Below are 14,026 nucleotides of genomic sequence, written 5' to 3' on the forward strand. Positions count from 1 at the left end.
CCACTGCACTCCAGTCTAGGCGACAGAGTGAGACTCCAACTCAAAAAAAAAAAAAAGTTGCCAAGAAAGACAAGAGCGAGGCTCCTGCAACACCACGGGTGGGGCCCGGTGGGCCGGGTCTCCACAGCCCCCTATGCTGACAGTGGAGTCATCCACACATAAAACTGCTTGCTAGAGTCCCTCTTCCATTTGAGAAACATTGTTCCACATAGCTGCTGGGGCAGAGACCAGTTTCCACTTCCCGAGGGCCCTGAGTGATGGGGTTTAAGTCAGAAGCACTTGCTGTGGTGATTAGCGTCATATAAGATGATCTTTAGGTCAAGTAGCCAGGAAGGAAAAGCCCAAGAAACAGGAAAACAAGAGGGGGGACATGAAAGCAGACAGCAAAGCCATTACTTAGTGGAAGTGGACTCAGATCTGATGAGGAGCAGGGACAAGTGTCCTGTCCCTTGTGTCACTCAGGACAAAGCAGCTACCTGGCCCACAGCAGAGTTGCTGGGGTATGCAGAGCAAAGTGTGTGTCACCAGACCTGGACAGCTTCCCAGTCAGACACCAGCACTGGCCTTGGGTGTGAGGGGGCCTTGGGTGCTAGGAGATGAGGATTCAGGACTCCAGAAATCTGCAGCGGAGGGAGAAGCAGCAAGACCAAGGATGCCCCGTCAGGCAGGGAGCAACAAAGCAACTCCCTGCCAGTGCTCCTGACCGTCTGGAAACCTCACACCACCAAGGCTACAGGATGGGGCAGTGCTTGCCCTAGGCCCACTGTGCATGCCCAAGGCTGTACACACGAACCGCTGTATACACCCACTGCTGTGCACGCCCACCCCTGTACACACCCACCACTGTATACACCCACCGCTGTGCACACCCACCCCTGTACACACCCACCACTGTATACACCCACCGCTGTACATGCCCACCCCTGTACACATCTACCACTGTGCACACCCACCACTATGCAAACCCATCGCTATGTACACCCACCGCTATGCACACCCACCACTATGCATGCCCACCACTGTGTACATCCATCACTGTACACACCCACCACTGTGCATACCCACCGCTGTGCATACCCACAGCTGCTGTATACACCCAATGCTGTGCAAACCCATCACTCTACATACCCACTGCTGTGCACACCCACACCGCACACCTACAGCTGCTGGGATTCACACCCACAGCCGGTGGACACACTCACACTGTGCATACTCCCTGCCCCTGCCATGCACACTCATGGACACACGCACGCCCATGGGCCCCTGCAGTCTACAGTATCCATCATGCATGTAGTTGATGCATTCGCCCACACAGACAGAATGTCTATTCCGCATTTGTCTCCAATTCCACACAAACACCGGCTATTGGCCTCTCTCCCATTCTCCTCTAAGACAACCACCCCTAGTCATCTCAGTAGCTGGCGGTGTCACTATCGGAGCCAGCCACAGCCACGCCGAAGACAGCACACACACAGGAGTGTCCCTCCGGACAGCCACCTCACGGGCCGTGTGGGATGTATTGGTCCTACATTACTAATCGCAGACTTGACACTTTTGACCATTAGAATGAAGAATGGTGACACTGCAATGATAATTTTTTGAATGAAATTTCAGATTCATTCTTATATCATGTAAATTCATTCTAAGATGTTGACATTCAGCTTTGGCCAAAGTAATTTTTTTTTTTAAACACAAGGCCATTTGGCCAAAACACATATTTGGGGCTGCTTTACACAAGTGATCTCAGGTTCCTGCAGCTCAGATTCAAGACCATTTCCTGACCTAATTGGCAATGTAAACAAAGTCAAAGTTACAGCAGAGCCACTGATGGTGTTGTCATCAATGGCCAGGTCTGCTGAATGCCATCCCCTACACCGGCCCCACCCCCTATCCGCTCTCTCTGGGACTGCTGGAAAGGGCCCATGTGCCCAGCTGTAAAACTGCCTTCCGGGGCTTCCTTGCAGCTGGGCAGCCATGTGACATGATTCTGCCCAATGAGAGGGGAGCACAAGTCACTGAGGATGGGAGATGTGGGGGGGTCCTTTAAAAGAGGGACAGATCCTCTTCTTCCTACATGGGGAACACCAGTGCTGGGGCCACCAACCGTGAGAAAACAGGCCATGCTGGGCAGCAGAGGAGAGGACAGAAGGAACTGGTCCAAGGTGACACCAAGGAGGTGCCACGCACGCTCTGGATCCTTGCCACGTAAGAATGGCCACCCCTCCTGGGCAGTGCTGATCACCCAATCGGCACTCAATGGAGACATGTCCTGCTTGGGGCACGGTTGTGTTTCCTCTCAGTATTCCCATAGGACAGCACGTGAACTGCCCGCTGAGTATCTGACCGACAAAGCGTCCCCAATCAGACTCACTAACTGGGACCAATGAGCACACAGTGACAGCCTTGTGTGAGAGGGATATTACACACACAAGCACACATGCATGTCCACATCTGTCCCTCCAAGGCCACAGGCAAGAAACGAACAAAACCCACATTCTTCAGCCAGTTGCTTTGTGACAAGGATGAGGTATCTGCCACACCAAAAAATCAGCCAGGTGTGATGGCACACATCTGTAGTCCCAGCTACTTGGGAAGCTGAGGTAGGAGGATCGCCTGAGCCCAGGAGCCCAAGGCTGCCGTGAGCCATGAACATGCCACTGTACTCCAGCCTGGGCGATAGAGCAAGACTCTGACTCAAAAAAATTTTTTAATTAAACAAGTAAATGGGCAAAGACTGTGAAAAAACAGCTCACAGAAAAGAAACCAGAACAGCCCTCCAGCGTGTGAGCAGGTGTTCGACTAGAAAAACAGAGCAATGTCATTTCACACTCCTCAAAGGCAGGAGACACAGACTGAGAGACCGTGTGGCCTGGGAGCAGGAGACGGGGATCTCCTAGGGGCGGTGGCGCCCGGGGAGCAGTGAGGCCCATGGAGCCTGAGTGTCAGTACTTATACTCCAAACCAGGTCTTGGGTACAGACCCGAGAAGAACCAGCCTACATGTACTCAGGGAGATAGGCACAGGGACACTTAAGGTGTCAGTGTCTGAAAAGTAAAACCACCACATGCCACCTCATAGTAAGAAGGATCAGCACAATGGGCTCCAAATGCAGCACTACCAGTAGCCGAGGTAGCTAAACCAGATGGACATGTAGCTAACCAGGTAAATTCTGAAAGTGTGAGGTTGAAGAAGCCAGGATGTGCGATGTGCAAGCTGAGACATGTGGGGGGACACATCCTGTGGCGAGTTTATTTATTATTTTTTTGAGTCAGTCTCACTCTATCGCTCAGGCTAGAGTGCAGTGGCACGCTCACGGCTACTGCAGCCTAGACCTGCTGGGCTCCAGCAATCCTTCCACCTCAGCCTTCCAAGTAGCTGGAACTACAGGTGCGCACCACCACGCCCGACTAATTTTTTTATTTATTGTAGAGATGAGGTCTCGCCAAGTTGCCCGGGCTGGTCTCGAACCCATGGGCTCAGGCAATCCTCTCACCTCGGCCTCCCAAAGTGCTGAGATTATAGGCGTGAGTCACCGCACCCAGCCTTATGGTAAGTTTAAACGCACAAATTGCACACTGTATTTAGGTGCATCCATTTGCATTAAATGCATAAAAACATGCTCAGAAAACAAAGCTCCCATCTGGGATAGTGAATCCTTTTGAAGAGGGACAGGAGGAGCAAGTATAGGGAGCTCCCACTGGATCTGAAATGCAAGACCTGACCAGGTACAGCAGCTCACGCCTGTAATCCCAGCACTTTGGGAAGCCAAGGCAGGCGGATTGCTTGAGGTCAGGAATTTAAGACCAGCATGGGCAGCGTTGTGAGACTTAATCTCTACAAAAAATTAAACAATTGGCCAGGTGTGGTGGTGCACACCTATGATCCCACCTACTCAGGAGGCTGGGGCAGAAGGATCGCCTGAGCCCAGGGAGTCGAGGCTGCAGTGAACCGTGATCATGCCAATGTGCTCCAGCCCAGGCAACAGAGTGACACCCTGACTCAAAAAAATATAAACAAATTAATTAACAAACAAATAAATAAATAAATAAAAACCCAAGACCACTGCAGTAAATTTGGGAATTTGTCATGTTGCAGCTGTGCTTTTGTGCGTGTGTGAATCATTTCAGCTGAGTCAATGGTTCCATTCTCTCATCAAACACGCCTACATCCTGCAAAGAGCATGGCCTGGAACCCAGCCCGCAGGCATGTGTAAGATGGTGGCAGAGGACCACTGTCCAAGGGCACTCCCGACCCAGGTTGGAGCCCAGAATGGCAGCAAAAGCCCTGGGGTCGCAGCAGCCTCACGTGCCACCTGCTGGCACCTCACCTCCTGCCCCTGTCAACCGGGGCTGTCCTGCAGTATTTCAACTCTGTGACGGCCTCCTCTGCCCTCTTACCTACGGTCAGTGCCTCAAACAGCCGGTGGATGATGGTGGTGTCCTTCACAACCCCCGACTCCTGTACCCGCTTCACGAACTCGTCCAGCGGCATGTGCTTCTTGGGCAGCTCAAAGTTCTTCACGTGGTCGTCCGTCTTCGGGGCCTCACGCGGCTTGTCTAGGACCTCGCTGATGAGCCGCTTCAGCTCAGGCATCCGCTCGGCCTGTGCCCGCTCGGGGGTGGACATAGACTCCACCATCCGCTTCACCAGGTCGGCAGGGAAGATCCCTATGTCTGTCTTATACAGATTCTGGAAATCCGAGAGGGCGCTCAGTAGTTGTCCCTGCATCAGATGAACGAGCCCTCGCAGGTAGAAATACCGGGCCAGGAGCAGAGAGTTCTCAGGAGCTAGTAAGCTCATGGCCTTGCTGAGCAGGGTGACAAAGTCTGCGTAGTATGCCTGGACGCACTGGCTCACCAGGGGAAAGTGGATTTCTGGGATCTTGAACGTATACGTGGATTTAGGGGTCATGTTCGCAACTAAAAAGTTCAGGGGTAAGAGCAGATAATGAGCACAGGCCTTAAAAATGCACATGTGTACCTGTCATATCACTTCACCAAGGACAATGTTTCCGAGCCCTGGATGCGAAATAAAGAACCAGTGTGCTTCCTCCAGAAAACTCCATGTACCCCCAGGAGGAATGACAGCTCCCTCGTTGTGCTTCCATGGCAATAGCTAGCATTTGCTGAACAATTTATTTACTAAAATTATTAATAATAAATTGAAACATTTGGAACTGAGGCTTTATTTGAACATTAAGCCAAGAAAGCAAGACCTTGTCTCTACAAAAAAAAAATCAGAAAATTAACCAGGTGTGATAATGCATGTCTGTAATCATGGCTACTAAGGAGACTGAGGTGGAAGGATCGCCTGAGCCCAGGAGGTCAGGACTACGGTAAGCTGTGATCCATGCCACAGTACTTCAGCCAGGGAAACAGAATGAGACTCTGACCACAAAACAAAATCATAAGCCAAAATGTACTTTCCAGGCAAGATTAAGCACTGTTTCATTTACCTTAAAGACATTCTGGGAGATGGATATTATTGTTATCATTATAAATCCCATTCTGTAACAGTGAAAACAAGCTAGGCACAGTGGCTCACGCCTATAATCCCAGCCCTTTGGGAGGCCGAGGCAGGAAGACTGCTTGAGCCCAGAAGTTCGAGACCAGCCTAGGCTATACAGTAAGACCTTGTCTCTACAAAAAAAAAATAATTAAAGAATTAACCAGGTATGGTGGTGTGTGCCTGTAGTCCCAACTATTCAAGAGGCTGACACAGGAGGATCACTTGAGCCCAGGAATATGAGGCTTCAATGAGCCTAACTCAAAAAGAAAAAAAGAAATAATTTTCGATAATGAACACAGCTTACAAAATAAAACTATTTCAAATAACTGAGCTGCTAAAAAAGAAGCCCGTTCCCGTCCTCTGAAACAAGCTGCAGTCTCGTTCTGTGGCAGGTAGTGTGGTAGTGGAGTGACTGACATAGCACCACCAAGAGGGGAGGAGAATCCTCACCTGGGCCACTGCCCTTACAGCCTGTGGTGTCCATCAGCCGGAGCGAGGAGTTCCTGGGTGCCAGCTCAGGCGTGGCTATGTCCTGCAGATTGGGCATGCTGACCACCATGCGCCTGTGGGCCACGTGCAGAGGGGAAGGCTTCTGGGAGGCTATCTTCTCAACTGTCGGTCTTCTTGGACTTATAAGCATCCCATTGATTCTGGGGTGGAAAGGAGCAATGGCTTTACTTTGTAGACACAGAAATGACTGAAGAGAAAGCCTCAACTAAGCATCTTCCCCCATGTAACAACCGGGACCTGACATTCTTGCACACAAGTGGAAACAGTGGTAAAAACGTCTTGCCCAAATCTCGCCATGTGGAGTCTCAGGTGACCTCAATTGTGCTCTCAGATGAGACCACAGCCCTGACTGCAGTGGATACCTGCTATCAGGAAAAGCATCAGGGAAGAGATAGAAAATGAATCAGGCTTTGAGGACAGGGGAGAATGGGGGAAGACAGAGAGAAGGGAGATGGGAAGAACAGAACATGAACAGAGACCCAGGGGCCCAAACCACAGGGAAGGCATGAAAGACATGTTTGTTCACAGTGGTCCCCCAAGAAATAGGAACACATGGAGAAGAGTGTGATTGCTGCCACCCAACTCATTAGTAATTTTTCTCAAGGGGGCACACTCCTTTATTTCATTTGATCTTCGTGCAACCCTGTGCGCTGGGTCCTGCGTCTGTTTTACTGAACAGAAAACAGAAGCCCACACCTGCTCAGCAACTCTACCAGGTCTCACAGTTATGGGTGGTGGAGCCAGATTCAAACCCGGGTCTGTGGGTGGTCTCTGCAGGGCAAGTGGCCACCTTCTGACTCCATCTCCGAAGTCCTGGGGCCACCCAGTCCCCTGGGGCCTATCTCCAAGGGGCCCCTGCCTGAGTCCCAGATCCACATATCCCCCACTTGTGGATGCAACACATTTTTTTTTTTTGAGTTGGCGTCTCATTCTGCCACCCAGGCTGGAGGGCAGTGGCATGCTCCCAGCCACCACAGCCTCAACCTGCTGGGCTCCGGCTATCCTTCCACCTCAGCTTTCCAAGTAGCCGGAACTACAGGCACATGCCACCACACCCGACTAATTTTTTTGATTTATTGTAGAAATGAGGTCTCACCAAGTTGCCCAGGCTGGTCTCGAATCCACGGGCTCAGGCAATCCTCTCACCTCAGCCCCCCAAAGTGCTGGGATTATAAGCGTGAGCCACCGTGCCCAGCCTTGCACCACACTTAATATGAATTTCTAAGTTTAAGTCTTTTCCCATTGAACTTATCAGTTATCCATCGAAATAAGACCCTGGGACTTGAGCACTATGATCCCCACAGATTGTGTGTCCAAAATACAACGGAGACACACCTGTCCTCTTCAGACTGGGTGTTGAGGTCCATCTGAGCAAAGGCATCCATCTTTCTGTTGAGTCGCGCTTTAAGAAAGGAATGAAACATGTAGGTGTCCAGCACCTGGAAGAGACAGAAGGGTAAGTCACCGGGCTGCACTCAGAGTCCTCTCCTCTCCGCTACCAGAGCTCCTGAGCATTGTGGCACACGGCTGGGCACCACCATTCGTGCTCAGCAAAGATATACTAAATTAAGGAACTCAGTTGTTTTCTGCTCCTCATTCACACAGCCAGAAGAGATGACTGGCATATAATGGATCACTGGGCCCAACGTATCCACACCATGAAGAAAACCGTATTTCCTAATAGGTCAAAGAGTGCCCAAGGAGTGGCACACAGGTTGAGACACCCCCCTGACATAAACTACGAGGACACATAATGAAACAAAGGGACTATTTTCAGATGCTGGACAAGAGGTGCCCAAGACTGGTTCTGAGGCTGGGACAGCAGGGCAGGTTCATGGCTGCCCCACCTTCAGAGTTGAGGGGACAGGATGGAGCTCACGGAGGTTGAGACAGCTGGAAGTCTCAGGGCAGAGTTCCACAGAGGAGGGAACTCTGCAGAAAGAGGGTTCCTGAAGTCTCCAGAGGGGTCTCCTTGAGCCTTTGCTGAATACCCAGGGGCTCACACAGGGTCAAACTGCCCCAGACCAGGCAAAGAACAGCTGGGAAGCAACCCACTGATTCCAGGGTAGAAAGAAGCAACGTGTTATAAGCAAAACAATCCTCCAAGCTCACAAAGGGCGGAGAGCTGCTCATGCTCCCAGCAGTCAGAGGGGGGCATCCAACTGACTACCGTATCATTCAGGAGGCCCCGGGGTCACGTGCCACTTGGCAGATGGGCTCAGCTATAAACTATCCCCAGGGAAAGGCTGCTCTCAATCCACCCCAAAAGTATGAAAACAAGCTCCAAAGGATCAAGAAGATCCGCCAGTGACTTCAGTCGCCTGCCAGAACAAAGCCCCAAATGTTACTTTTTTTGGTAAGAGACAAAAACAGAAACAATCCAAATGCTCGTGAACACACGGACAGAAAAACAAAGTGTGCGCATCCCAACAACGGGTCGCTCCCAACAGTAAAAAGGAGCACACTGCTGAGACACACAGCAAAAGGCCGGGTTCCACAGGACACGGAGGGAAGGTGGCTGGGAGCACAGACCACAGGGCAGCACTGCTGTGCGCCTCTGACACAAGTGGCCATCCATAGGACACATGCAGAGCAGAGGCTGCCAGGGTCTGGGGACTGACTGGGACAGTGGAAACCTTCCATGTCCAGATTCAGAACGCAGTTCTGTAGGTAGGCACGGCTGTCAAAATTCAGCACCCCATGTACTCAAAATGGGTATTAGCCAGGTGTGGTGACTCACACCTATAATCCCAACACTTTGGGAGGCCCAGGAAAGATCACTTGAGTCCAGGAGCTTGAGACCAGCCTGGGCAACATAGCCAGACCTTATCTCTTAAAAAAAAAAAAAAGTTGAGCATGGTAGCTTGTGCCTGTAGTCCCCGCTTACACAGGAGGCCGAGGGCAGAAGGATTGCCTGAGTCCAGAAGATCGTGGCTGCAGTGTCGCTGCACTCCAGCCAGGGCAACAGAGTGAGACCCCAACTCAAAAAATAAATAAATAAATAAAATGGGCATTATAAGTAAACTATACTCTAAAAGGCCAATTTAAAGAGTAAGAGAGGACCAGATGATCAGAAGGAAGCACACTAAAATAAACTTTTTGAAAAAGCTGATACTGCCGGGCTCGGTGGCTCAGCCTATAAGCCCGCGCTTTGGGAGGCCGAGGTGAGTGAATTGCCTGAGCCCACGGGTTCGAGACCCACCTGGGCAACTTGGAGAGACCTCATCTGTACAATAAATCAAAAAAATTAGCCAGGCGTGGTAGCGCGCGCCTGTAGTTCCAGCTACTTGGAAGGCTGAGGCGGAAGGATCGCTGGAGCCCAGCAGGTCAAGCCTGTGGTGGCCGGGAGCGGCCACTGCACTCCAGTCTGGGCAACTGAGTGAGACTCCAACTCAAAAAAAAAAAAAGAAAAGAAAAAGCTGATACTTGTACACTTCATAAAATATTAACAGATGTTGAGAAAACTTGTTTTGAAAAATTGTTTAGATACAGAAGAGTAAAACACATCAAACACACACAGATACACCCAGACCTCACGCCACCTACCTGCTTATAGAATTGCTGGTCCCCTGGGGCTCTTGTTTTGAGAAATTCTTCACTATTAAATACTCTGTGTTCATAATTTAAGTGATTCTTCACATCCCTATCAAAGAGAAAGACAGTCTTTAGGCTGAAACATTTTAAGATATGTGAAAAACAGAGTGCTTTTAGTAGTAGAAAAATGGTTCCAAGAAATACAAACTGAAAAGCCCTGCTCTTCAGAAGGACTATTCTGACCCCCAAAATGACGCCATGTGATGTAAATTTCCCCCACCCAGAAGGAGGCTCCAGGACACGTTTTGCTGTTCCCACTTTCCTCCAGCCCCCTACTTCCTTATGCAAAGTAGGCCATGAAAACCAATCATTATCCACATATGGGGACTTGAGTTCAGGCTAGTGCCTCCAAAAGGACAGCCAGATTTAGAGTGCCACCCTGCCAAGCCACCCCCTTCCCGGACAAGTCACTTTGCCTCTGTGCACCCTGTTTCCTCACATGATATAATAAATCATGGGGATGTTAGCTTACAATCTCCCAGACCTAAAGTAGCATTCCACAAATAGAATCCATAACCTTCCGGGGCATATTCAGCATGTAGTGTGCTAAGTGTGTTCCTTCTATTGTGAGGGAAAAAATTATTTTATCAAGGAGGAAGGAAATAAATTGTTATCATTTGTAGTCATACTTTCTACCTTTTTTTTTTTGAATCGAAGTCTCACTCTCTCACCCAGGCTGGAGGGCAATGGCACGCTCATAGCCACCGCAGCCTTGACCTGCTGGGCTCAGGCTTTCCTTTCATCTTAGCCTTCCAAGTAGCTGGAACTACAGGAGCGTGCCACCACGCCTGGCTAACTTTTTGATTTGTTGTAGAGACGAGGTCTCGCCAAGTTGCCCAGGCTGGTCTTGAACCTCTGGGCTCAGGCAATCCTCTCACCTCCGCCTCCCAAAGTGCTGGGATTACAGGCATGAGCCACCATGCCTGGCTCTTTTGTTCTTTTTTTAAGAGTCAGGATCTCACTATGTTGCCCAGGCTGGTTTTAAACTCATGGGCCAAAGTGATTCTCCTGCCTTGGCCTCCTGAGTGACTGAGACTACTCTTTTCTGTCAACTCACTGAGGTTGTAAAGTGTGCTTTTTAAAAAATAAACAAATAAATAAACACCATGTTTATGAAAGATTTCACCCTCAAAGAACAGAAGGAAAACAACATATTCAGGACCACACAAATTATCCTGCTTAGAGCAGGAATCACATCACCTGTCTATAATTCCTCAACCCATCTTTTTCCTAATAAATAATTTGCTTTGTGCAAATAAATAAAGAAATACAATAAAAGACCAGGCCATTACAATTTCCGTTTTGAAATAGTCATACAGAATACTATCAAGTCAGCAGGCTCTGTGCTAAGTCCCTCCTAAGCAGAAGGCCCTTCCAGACAGTTGAGACCCGGCATCCAGGGCACCTTCCTTTGCTACTGGACTCAGGGAGAAACCAGCAAGAAGGAGAGAAAGACCACTGCAAGAGAGAGAGAGAAGAAACAGTTGGAAGAAAGAAAAGCTGAGAAGCTTTTGCACTCAAAATTATGTATTCATAAAGGTATAGGATGATTTTAGGCATATATTTGCCACATGTTCCTTTATCTCTTTTCCTTTTTTTTTTTTTAAGCGACAGTCTTGCTGTCACCCAGGCTGAAGTGCAATGGTGTGACCTCAGCTCACTGCAGCCTCAAACTCCTGGGCTCAAACGATCCTCCTACCTCAGCCTCCCAAGTAGCTAGGACTACAGGCACACGCTATCATGCTCAGTTAATTTTGTTGTATTTTTTTTGTAGAGATAGAGGTCTTGCTATGTTGCCCAGGCTGGTCTCAAACTCCTGAGCTCAAGTAATCCTCCTGCCTTGGCTTCCCAAAGTGCTGGGATTATAGACCTAAGCCTATAATAACGGCACATTTAAGACAGAAATACAACTCAATTTCTGTGCCACATCACACTAAAATATACTTTATTAGTCTACTTAGCCCATTCTGGCTCATATGCCAGGGAAGCAACAGCACACAAGAGATAGAGCATGATGTCATTACCGGAATGAGGAGGAAAAAAGCCTTCTCAAATCCCGAGTGCTCCATCTGTCCTGGTGGCTCTCCTTAGGTGACTTCATTATCTAGTCTATGAGTCACCTCAAAATGACCCATCTGCCCCCTCAGCAGCTCTTGGACGCAGGCCTCTCGGGACAGGGCCCTCCCTAGACCGACCCTGTGCCCTCAGTCAGCACAGGCCAGGGGGACACACTCTCCCTGCAGGTTTGTTGTCAGATATGCATCTCCCTGGAGAGCCACGGCTAACACAGCCACCCACAGGCAGGTACCAGCAGGAGAGGGTGCGAGAAGGCACACAGGTGGGGTCAACCCACTGGCTGCCATGACTGTACAGAACGCTCCAGCAGGACAGAGGCTGGCCTCACTTTTGCCACAGCAGAATATTCCAATGGCCTGAGCATCGGGGCAGCGCCCCCAGCATAGAGCTGAAGGCTTGCTGGGTCAGTTACCTTCTTGCGGACGCCGGACACATCCTTAACGTACCTGAAGATGCTTACAAGCAGCTGCAGGGCGATCTGTTGGATCTGGCAGTTGAGCTTCTGCTGCCAGGCACGTCTGCGGGCTCGGCCCTCATTCAGGTCTGTGCTGGAGCCGAGGTGAGCGAGGTGCAGCTCCCGGTACAGCTGGAGGCCCTGTACCCTGGAAGGAAGCACAGGTGGCGGGCTCTGCATGGGCGTCACTGGGGATGGGTGCTCAGCAGCAGCAGACAGCTTGCCAGCACAGCTTGTTGCTGCCAGGTACGTGAACACCTCAGAGTGCCCAAAATACCCAGTAATACTTTGAGGGGTGGTGTTAAAAATATATTACTTGGCCAGGCACGGTGGCTCATGACTGTCATCCTAGCAATTTGGGAGGCTGAGATGGGAGGATTGCTTGAGCCCAGGAGTTCAGAACCAGCCTGGGCAACAAAGAGAGACTTTTTCCTACAAAAATTAAAAAATTAGCAGGGTGTGATGGTGCATGCCTGTAGTCCTGGCTACCTGGGAGGCTAAGGCAGAAGGACTGTCTGAGCCCAGGAGGTTACCTCCAAACATAAACTTACAAAGGCCTCAATTTGGACAATGCATATTTCCATCCAAGCTGAATTGTACCATCCTGCGTGCACTGCCTGGCAGATCACACCTCTCCCTCCAGAATGCCAAGGGGTTTCCAGGTGAGGCCCAGGAAGGATCGGATTCCTCTCTGTACCCTATACCCAATGCCCTGGGCATCACCACTCTTGGCCCACCAGGGGATGGCCACCTATTCATCTGGAGGTCCTCACTCAGGGACTCAGTTATCTCTGAGACACAATGCCCAGCCTTCCAAATACTTTTAGAGGAACTCTGGAAATAAGCAAAATAAGCAGAACTGATCCATTCCACAAGCATTTCTTGAACACCTACTGTCTGCCAGGCACTGTTCTGAGTGCTGGGGAGGAGGTGGACACAGGCCAAGCTCCTGCCTGCATGGCGCTGACATTCGAGTGGGAAGAGGCAGGAAACAGATAAACCACAGAACACGAGAGAAGGGAGAGGTCAGACAGGAAGCAAAAGAGAGCGGTGGGCTCGAACGGAAAGATGGTCAGAAGAGGGTAGGGAAGAGCTCTCCAGGAGACCACATGGAACCCAGGAAGTGGAAGGCAAGAGGCAGGCAGCTAGATGGGGGGCGGGGGGAGCGAGGTGTTACCCAGTCACCAAATGATCTACACCGGTAGGGGGGATGTAGCTGTGAGACCAGGGTGGCCCAGCACGGGGCTAGGTCCCAGCAATCGGTGCAGGCCAGGGCTCCAGATTCATCCCAAATGTGCTGAGAAGCTGCCGCAAGGTGGGATCCCAACCCAGGCGACCCTGACTCATCAGACTTCAGGCAAACACCCCTGCCTGGAGGGGTCTCGGTAACTGCCATGTTGTTTATTGGCACCAACCTGGCCTTTCACCCAGAGGAGCATAGAGTATGGTGGAGAAAGAAGTCTCACTGACCCTCCCCACGTAAAATGCGCGCTGTGATGCTGTGGGAGGAGCAGCTTGTGCCAGCCAGGATCTTCAGATGCAGGGACAACCAGATCTAGAGAGATGGCTGTCCCCTCCCAGCTGAATCCTGTCCTTCCCCCTCACCCAGGGGCTCAGCCAGCATGGCCTGGAGCTGGGGACCCTGTCCCTGCCTCGAGCTGGGTTGGTCAGCAGCAGAAGGGGCACAGAAAATGCATATGTCCCATCCAAGTGACAAAGACAGCAGGGCGAGGGCATCTCGGGGAAGCTGAGGGAGGAAGGTGGCTGCCCCTTGTCCCTCTCAGCCAACGCTTGCGTGCGATGCACACTTGCACTCTGAAATATCATGAGAGGACCTGCCACAGCAGCTTGGATCACGGGTCAGACTGGGACATCGACCACACA

At 50.6% G+C, this 14,026-nt stretch overlaps 1 protein-coding gene across 1 annotated transcript in view; it reads right to left on the reverse strand.

The window, feature by feature from the left end:
• The window catches only part of DENND3 (DENN domain containing 3), a 79,091-nt gene that overhangs the window by 30,352 nt on the left and 34,713 nt on the right, over nucleotides 1-14,026 (reverse strand). Inside the window, exons 9-13 of the mRNA XM_008073163.2 lie at nucleotides 12,135-12,290; nucleotides 9,565-9,661; nucleotides 7,354-7,457; nucleotides 5,959-6,158; nucleotides 4,398-4,919 (exon numbers count right to left, since the gene is read on the reverse strand). Of these exons, the coding sequence (XP_008071354.1) occupies nucleotides 4,398-4,919; nucleotides 5,959-6,158; nucleotides 7,354-7,457; nucleotides 9,565-9,661; nucleotides 12,135-12,290 (1,079 nt within the window). The remainder of the gene's footprint in view (nucleotides 1-4,397; nucleotides 4,920-5,958; nucleotides 6,159-7,353; nucleotides 7,458-9,564; nucleotides 9,662-12,134; nucleotides 12,291-14,026) is intronic.

Source organism: Carlito syrichta, unplaced genomic scaffold (genome assembly GCF_000164805.1).
Source record: "Carlito syrichta isolate Samal-C Ts95f unplaced genomic scaffold, Tarsius_syrichta-2.0.1 Scaffold315705, whole genome shotgun sequence".
NCBI lineage: Eukaryota > Metazoa > Chordata > Mammalia > Primates > Tarsiidae > Carlito > Carlito syrichta.